This window comes from Microtus ochrogaster, linkage group LG4, assembly GCF_000317375.1.
Source record: "Microtus ochrogaster isolate Prairie Vole_2 linkage group LG4, MicOch1.0, whole genome shotgun sequence".
In the NCBI taxonomy this organism is placed as follows: Eukaryota; Metazoa; Chordata; class Mammalia; order Rodentia; family Cricetidae; genus Microtus; species Microtus ochrogaster.
This window is the reverse complement of record NC_022030.1, coordinates 23,713,886-23,722,632: the sequence shown is the minus strand read 5'-3', so window position 1 is coordinate 23,722,632 and position 8,747 is coordinate 23,713,886. Positions and strand designations below refer to the sequence as shown.

General features: G+C 45.8%; 1 protein-coding gene across 1 annotated transcript in view; it reads right to left on the bottom strand.

Annotated features, from left to right (window-relative positions):
• Positions 1–647: 647 nt before the first annotated feature.
• Positions 648–8,747, bottom strand: part of Ralbp1 (ralA binding protein 1) — a 44,488-nt gene continuing 36,388 nt past the window's right edge. Inside the window, exons 5-10 of the mRNA XM_005361326.2 lie at positions 8,503–8,664; positions 7,375–7,506; positions 4,738–4,845; positions 3,401–3,522; positions 3,063–3,186; positions 648–1,021 (exon numbers count right to left, since the gene is read on the bottom strand). Coding sequence (XP_005361383.1) covers positions 776–1,021; positions 3,063–3,186; positions 3,401–3,522; positions 4,738–4,845; positions 7,375–7,506; positions 8,503–8,664 — 894 coding nt within the window. The 3' untranslated portion in view covers positions 648–775. The remainder of the gene's footprint in view (positions 1,022–3,062; positions 3,187–3,400; positions 3,523–4,737; positions 4,846–7,374; positions 7,507–8,502; positions 8,665–8,747) is intronic.

The following is an 8,747-nucleotide window of genomic DNA, read 5'->3' as shown; positions in this document are numbered from 1 at the left end:
GGAAGGTCAGTTATGTAAAAGGTTCTGGCTTGAGACGCATCCTTTGTGTTAATGTCTCAGGGTCAAGGTGGTCACCTCTGACCACCTCAGTGAAAAGGCCTTTGCTGATCCCTGGCAGTGAGTGACTGGGCCTGCACTGCCGAGTCTGGTGGCAGGCTCCAAGCATACAGAACTTCTATTTGCCAGCAGACTAGGCCATCCTGATAACTCACACTGACGGACTCGATTTTTAACTGTAAAAGCAAAGTGGTACAGGGCAGGGAAGGAACACCCAGCGAGAGCCTTTTTGGCCAGTCAGAAAATATGAGGCAGCTCCCCACTGAACAATCTGCACCAAAAGGTGTGGAAGGCACAAGCAAGAGTGGCCAGAGACCCTGTGGGGCTGGCGAGACCACAAGCGTCCACAAGGCAGGTGCAGAAGTGACCTGGTTTGGTTCCCACCCTTTGATAAGAGATCCTGATTCTGCTGTGATTTAAAAAAAAAAAAAAAAAAAAAGCAAAGAAAGACAATTTTTGGTTTAAAAAGAAGCCACTCAAGGGTTAAAATAGTTATTTTTAACAAAGAAAATTAATTTTCAAATGAGCTGACACTATCTGGAAACTCATGTGTTCCCTGTAAGCCCCTGGTGTGTCCACTGCTTCACCCTCCCAGGACCTGAGCCTGACGAGGACTCAGATGTGTACAAGAGGAAGCATCTGTGAGAACCTCTACAGCGTGTGTAGCAGCAGAGTCCGCTGACTTGCTTACAGTAAGACGCACAGGGCCGCAGGCAGTTCAGATGGGCGTCTCCTTCCGGTCTTTGCTGGGGGAGGGCTTCACCTGCTCCTTAGCTGCTTTGACCTCGAGGACACCATCACAGGGCGGAGGGCCTGTGCCCCCTCGCCTCTCAGGCTCCTCGTCCTCCTGCAGCTGCTGCTCAGACTTGGCTCGCTGCATCTGGAGCAGTCGGAGCTGCACACGCAGCTCAATGATGGCCTCCCGCTCCTCATGGACTGCCTGGTTCAGGTGGTTGTTCTTTATCTTAGGGGACAACAAAAAGGGCAGTCACCTCTTAAGCAAGGTCAGAAGAACAGGGAATGGGGCAGAGCACAAGCTGCAAGACCTCCCACACAAGGATCTACTTCTATTTTAGTCAACCTGGCTGGTTCAACAGAAGACACAAACATGAATATGCAAATGACCAGATAAATACAGCTCTGAATGGGGGGAGAATATAAACTCTGCCTGGAGTTACAAAGAAGTAAACACATCTAGAAAACAAGGTGTCAACAGAAACAGTTGTTCTAGGAAGTATTTTAGTGTTTAAATGGGCTTTTTTTCCCTTACACTGTTTTCTGAACAGACTTCAAGGAGAGTACAAAGATAATTTTAGCCGCAATTAGGAGAGGGAATTGGAGCTGTGACTCTTTTCCATATCAAAATCCGTCTGTATGACTATATTCGAAATGTACTACTTAAAAGTCTACAGGAAACCATGCTCACTTCTAAATGATGTACACTCCCTCATTCAGCAGAGTTTGCTAATCCCAGGCTCTTGGCAGTCTCTTTCTGGCAGCAACTGCCTCCATCCTTCAGAGCCCTCTCTTCGTCCTCAGTATTTCCCAGCATCCCTTGTTCAAATGGGTTGAGACGAGGATAAGTCCTACTTGTATGCCCCGACGTGACACTGGGTGCCCTGGATCCTTCCCTCCCCTACTAATACATGGCAAGACTCAGGGCAGCCACTTTGACCCCAAATGGGAAAGCTGTGTGAATAATGGGCCTACACAATCCGAATAAAACACTACGTAGATTCTGCCATTTGTCTTCCTGTTCAGTAAAACGAAGAGATCAAACTAATGTGCCAATGTTGTCTTCTAAACAGCAGACTTCCCAAAGACCCACATCTCATTCTGCTTATTTCCTTTCCTGTTTTTGTTTTAAACAAGGTCTCACTGTGTAGACCAGGCTGGCCTCAGACTCATGGAGTCCCAACTGCGTCTGCCTCCTAAGTCCTGGGATCACCTCATAGGCATGGGTACACGGGGCATGCCTATGGGGATGAGAAGACACCTTGTCCTGCAGGAGGAAGCTGTCTTCCTCTAACTCAGATCCTCAGCTGCAGAGCAGCATGTTCACCTGCTGGGCCACCTCCCTGGATCCCTGCACCTCTCCCCAGGATGGACTCCTGCAGCAACAGGTGTTTCTGACACCAGCACCCTCCTCTCACTCTGCCCACCCTCCACACACAGACAGTGGAAGGGCAGGGGTCCTGGGCAATTCTTAAATATTTTTAAATTTTATTTACTTTTATGTGCAATGGTGTTTTGCCTGCATGTATATTTATGTGAAAGTATCAGATCCCCTGGGACTAGAGTTACAGACAGTTGTGAGCTGCCATGTGGGTGCTAGAAATTGAACCCTGGGTCTGGAAGAGGACCCAGGGCTCTCAACTGCTGAGCCATCTTCCAGCCCCTAAAATGATAGTTTTCAGATCTTTTCTTGTTGTTTTTTTGAACCCAACTGTCCTGGAATTAACTCTGTAGACTAGGTTGGCCTCCAACTTAGAAATTCACGGCCTCTGCCTTGTGAGTGCTGGATTATAGATGTGTGTCCCTAGGCCCAGGTTCCGTGCAACTCTTGACGCCCACATGGGCATGGCTACGCTTTGTTTGGCAGTTTGACGACCATGAATAAAACAAGCTGTCCCTCTGCTCACTGGGTCCTACCACAAAAGACAACATTTTATTTCGGATAAGAAAGGAGATCTTTTAAATCAACCTTCTCTTCCCAGCACAGCTTTCTGTCACACTGACTTTCTGTCACAAGGACAAGACAACTGTCGCTCACTTTACCTCGTGCACCTCATCTCTGCCAGTGGAAGGGCTAGCCCATGCAAAGGAAGGTCCATTTGTACACTAAGGTCAAGGCTACCACACTTCAAGCAGCCAAGATCACATATTTCATGCTGGGTAGAAAGCCCTTGGACTCCTCTCTGCGAGTCTGCAGTGGGAAAATAGGCAGCAGTCTCAAACACATTTTAGAAACGACTGATTTCTGGCTGGTGTCCACCCAAACTCACTTCTAGCTCTTCGTTCTGTCTCTGTAAGTCTTCCAGGATGACCTGCAGCTCCTCCTCATCCTCGCTCTCACTTTCACTCTCAGAGGAGTACTCCTCGGTCTCGCTCCGGCCGTGCTGCTGGCGACTGTGAAGAGACAAAGGGAACTCTACTGTGGCTTGGTGGCCAGCTCTCTGAGGTCTCCCATGCTCAGGAATTTACCTGCGCTGTTTTAAGACCTGATAAGAAGCTTGAAGTGACTACTTCAGAAGCCTAGTTCCTTTACAGGAATGTTTAAACAATTCTGTTCACAGTGAGAGCCAACATGGCAGGAACTTCCAGCCCCACAGCTCTCCTTTACCTCTGGATTTCTGCAATCTCAGCTCGGAGGCGCTCAATCTCTTCCTTCTCTGAAGCAATCTGACGTCGCAGAAACTGCTCCATGGCCAGGAGCTCCTCCTGCTCAGTCAAGATCTCATTCTCCTGAAACGATTGCAGAACACCTTTCCGAGTTCTGGTAGAGGCAATGCCCCCTTTTCCAGTCACCACCAGCTTGGTGCTGAACATGAGTTACTTCAACCAAAACCACATATTTCCTCAGAATCAAGAAAGGTTACAGTTATTTTGAGAGACCGTCTAGACTCTCCACAACAACAGGGTATATGCAAGAACCTGTTGTGTTCTTTTTGCAAGGCTCCCTATGAGCCTACCACTCCAACACCAAGGATCAAAGTCAAAATCTGCTTCAGATTCCCGGGGGTTAAACAGATTGCTTAGCAGTTAAGAGTACTTGCTTTTCTTACAGAGAACCCAGTTCAGCCCTCAGCACTGGCACTGGGGTACCCACAACCATATGGAACCAGCTTCAGGGGATCCAACACCCTCTTCTGGCCTCAGCAGGTACCTGAGCATGTGTGTGCAACACATACACACAAATAAAAAGCACAATCTAAAAATCATCTGCTTTGGCTTCCTGTCTCTCAGAATTCACGGTCACTAGGAAAAGAAGGACCCCAAGAGATGATGTGTAGCTGGTTCCAGCGTCAGTGGAAGGCAGACCAGAGAAGGAAAGTTACAGATCTTTCTTGGCCACGCCCTCCAGATAAAAGAGAACTCTACTTGACAAGTTAACCATTCTGATCTGCTTGACAGATAGTCATATGGGGAGAACCTCTATCCTTACACATCCAGGGTCCCCCAGCCTAGGGAAAGCAGTCAGCGGGTGAGGAGCTGGAGACAAAAGCTTCAGCATCTTTCCAAAGAAGGGGGAAGGGAAGGCAACATGGTCATGATTCAGTAAGTACAGAAAAGCTATCAAGAAAGTTACTTCTCTTCCATGTTTAAACACAGACATTTCCCCTTTGCCTTGGGATACCTATGTAGTTAATATTCCAAGAAATCTCAGACGGAAAACCTTGAAGAGAATAATGTAGAACTTTATTCTCTCCTGTTCTCGCTGACACCTGTAAATCCAGAAAAAAGCCTACAACATAAACTTACTTGTGGACTAAACAAAACTAAGAAACTAGACAGAAGGCCGCTTCTCCTCCACACAAACACCACACAGGGCAGGGCCATAGATCACAAGTCCTTGGGAGTCACTTTACAATTTTGGTTTAAAAAGTCTATAGTTGAGCTTCTATTTGAAAAAAAAAATTGACCAATAAATGACCTCAGAAATTAAAGAGTTTAGCTTACCTGGGCAAGGAGGATATTTATAACTTCCTCATTTTCATTCATTTCTTCTTTGGAAACGTCCTCTTTCGAAAGACTGGCTATCTCCTGTGCAATCTTGGTTTCACACTCCTGTCAGAGCAGACAAATGAACTAACTGTTCAGCGCATGTCTAAAACAGTCAACAAACGTCTCTCTTAACTTACCAAAATTAAAGAAAACCCCAGCAGTCATCAGGGGCACCGCCTAACAGGATGGACAGGCATTTGCTAACTGGGCTTAGAAAATAATGTGTGTAGAACCAGGCATGGTGGTGGCGCACACTTTTAACCCCAGCTCTTGGGAGGCAGAGACAGGAGGATCTCTGTGAGTTTAAGGCCAGCCTGGTCTACAGAGTGAATTCCAGGACAGGATGGCATAGAAAGATTTTGTCTCAAAAAAACAAAAACAAAAACAAAAAAACAAAACAAAAAAAACCACAAACACAAACCAAAACAAGAATATAATATGAGTAGAAACAGCAAGGTAGTTCGGTGGTAAAGACATTTGCTGTCAGGAAGCCTGACAACCTGAGTTCATCCCCTCCCTGGAACCCACATGATAAAGAACACTGATTCCTGCAAGTTGTCCTTGGTTGTCCACATGCACACTGTGGCATGTCCACACACAAGTGCACACTAACACACAAATAAATAATACAAATGTAAAGGTAAGAAGAGAGCATAACATGGTTCCCCTTAGCCTGTGGCTGCACTATGAAGAATGCTCAGCTCTCATGAATATGCTCACTACTTCAGCACCACGTGTGATGCCTTGAAGGGGGCTACTAGGGCCGTCAGTTCTAAGCCTGGTTTAACTAATTTTACCATACACACACAATCAAGAAGCTGCCACCCCTTGTTAGAAAACATCCCCTTGGCTCCACTATCTGCTGACACCCAGCAACTACGGGCCTGCTTCCTATCCCTACAGTCTCTCTCCGTTTCAGATGAGCTGACTCCATCAGTCAGCAGGCTCTCGAGCCGCACGCTTAGCTTAAGATGCTTCTGTCTACTGTGCTGATGTGAGTAGCTGAGTGACGGCCAGGGCACGGATGTGCTCAACCGCCAGAGGCTCGGGGTCCTCTGCTGCTCTCTGCGAGGACAAATTTCTGGGTACACATTAAGCAATCATGTTTACTTCTATAAGAAAGTGACCAGATGATGTCGTGGTTTAAATTGATACTGTATTTTTCTTATTTTTAGTCACTAATCCACTGAATGATGCTACTTCTGTCTCTAAGTCATTTTACCCTCAAAGGCGAAGTCAACACAATGGAATCTGGGGGTACAGCTACAAAAAAAAAAGCAAGAAGAGGGAATGGTAGGGAAAGAAATACAGGCTAATAAAAAGAAGACATTCATCCTTTTCAAACTGCTATACTGCCTCTGGTTTCAATCTAGAATTCTCTATGTGCATGTGTGCACATCTGTGGACTTGGGTGCCTGTATATAGAGGCTAGAAGGCATTTGTTGGATGTTATTCCTCAATCAATTCTCCATCTTCCTATCTCTCTCTCTCTCTTTTTTTTTTTAGTCAATGTCTCTGTAGAGTGTGCTGCTTAAATCTTGTTGCTGGATCTGCATGTAGATTGCAAGAACTTTGGCCAGGAAACTGAGTCCAGTACCAAGCCTCGCACCTTAAACTAGTGCGACTTAAAGTCACACCTTAAACAAAGTGTGGCCTGTGAACTCTATATGCAGCAGCAGTTGCACGCAGTTCCTCCTCTGCTGTATGGAACCCTCCTAGGCCTTCATCCCTGCATTTCTATTCAAAATTCAAACTTCTTGGAAGTCTCCAAAGGTCTCACACCCAGCCTGCTTTTCACCCTTAGAGAGTTGTTTACACACACAAACCAGGCAGGAAATAAACACCTTCTTAATTCAAATAAAAAAAATGTCTAAACTTAATGAAACATTTGGTTTCTACCAAGCTAAAATATGAATAACACAGCACAAAAAACATTTATGAATAAATTTTCCACTAGAGAATTTGTCAATGATATACCTATTACTTTTAAAAGAAATAACTTATAACAATGTAAAGATGTGTTACATTTGTTTATGTTGCAGAATATTAATTAAACTGTGTAATGGTGTGTTATAATTGTTTATGCTGCATTTGTTTAACTATGTAAGATGTACTGCCATTTGTTTCACCTTGCCTGCCTAAGGTACAATAGGTCTAATAAAGAGCTGAACGGCCAATAGCTAGGCAGGAGAGGGATAGGCAGGGCTGGCAGGGCAGAGAGAATAAGTAGGAGAAGGAATCCAGGCTCAAGAGAGAATGGGGGAGAAAAAGAGCGAAATGCCCGGGGTCAGCCAGGGAGCTGCCAGACAGACAGACACAGAGGGAGCAGTGAAGCAGGACATACAGAATGAAAGAAAGGTAAACATTTCCAAGTCAAACTGCTGCTGATGGGAAACAGGATAAATGAAGTTACAAGAGCTAGTGGGACAAGTTCAGGTAAGGCCGGGCATTCCTAACGATATTAAATCTCCGTGTCACGATTTGGGGCTGGCAGTCCGGGAAGGTCTGTTACAATCTGTTACAAGTCAGTGTACAGAAGACTCTCCCACACTCTGCACCTTTGGAGACACAGGGTGTAAGGCAGTAACTCACTTGTCTTTTAGCTTCCCTCAGTTTTCTCTTGAGGGCAGTCAGAATCCTTTGTACTTCCCATAATCTTTCCTCTTTAGATAAGTCCTTTATCCCACCCTGCAGATCTCGATGTAAACAATTCAAAAGAAACTCCTAGAAAACAAAAGGACACATGGAAAGCTGTTCATGTCTTGTCTAAAGGCAGCACGTGCGACTTCTATGATGAAGAACCAGCTCTCTGAGGGAAACAGTGCCGACCATTCTCTCCACAAGGCTGCCGCTGACTTGCAAACCCACCCTTCATTTGCTTTACCGAGGAATTAGGCCCTCATTCATGTGTTTCTAGCAGTTCAACAGCAACCAATGCACTTCCTTCTGTCTCCTCCTCACAGCAACTGACGAGGAGAACGCAACAGAGAAGCAGACATGTGACCATGTTCATGCAAACACAATGTATGCAAGCTTTTATTCAGTCTTGAATTTCTTACCAGGTCATCTCAGTCTCTCCACCTCCTCCCTACACACACACACACACACACACACATTTACTGGATTTCCTTTATATCAAAGCAGCATAGTGGGAAAGTTCAAATTTTGAGCTAAATATTGGTTACATAGTCTAGAAATTATGCCACAAAGTAAATTACTAAAACTTCCCTTTCCAGTATTTTAGCTATAAAATATGATGGATAACAGCACATTTTTGAGATCCTGGCTGTGGTGATTCCTTCCAGGTATTCTCCTCCACATTAATTCCGGAGCTCATCCATTTTAAAATGAGAAGACCAAGGCTTACTACGAATGTTGAACAATTTGCCTAAAATTACCATGTCAGGAATGAGCAGAGCAGGAGCTTAAAACCAGTTCTTCCAGTTTAAAATCCTATGTCATTCCCACCATGGTTACTTATGTGGTCAGCTGAAAACATGCCATGAAGAGCCCAAGACAGGGCCGAGTTCAGAGGGAGGAGCGGAGGGCTTCCATCAGGCCTGTGCTCCATCCCCAGGGTGCACCAAGAGATGGAGGAAGGCACACAGGAACCACACTACTCAGGAAGCTAGAGTTCATGTGGTCGGCACAGGAGCAGGCAAGGACAGGCAAGGAGAGGGTGGGGTCAGAGCAGGGCAGGGGCAGAGGCCAAGTACACACCTGTCTCCTGATCTCTTCCTTGATGCCTGCCTGGGTCTCTGGCAGTGTGGGCATTGTAGCCATGTTGGACCAACGCAGAGGTCTTGTCACTTGCTTTAGGACCACAGTGCCAAAGAGCTCTTGCACATGTGTGAAGAGCACATACAGGACACGGTTGCTGATCTGTAGAAAATAGGTGCAGAGTTCATAAAACCGCCGAGGAGATCTCTTACTCCATCGGCACTGGTCACAGCGCATCCGTTAAT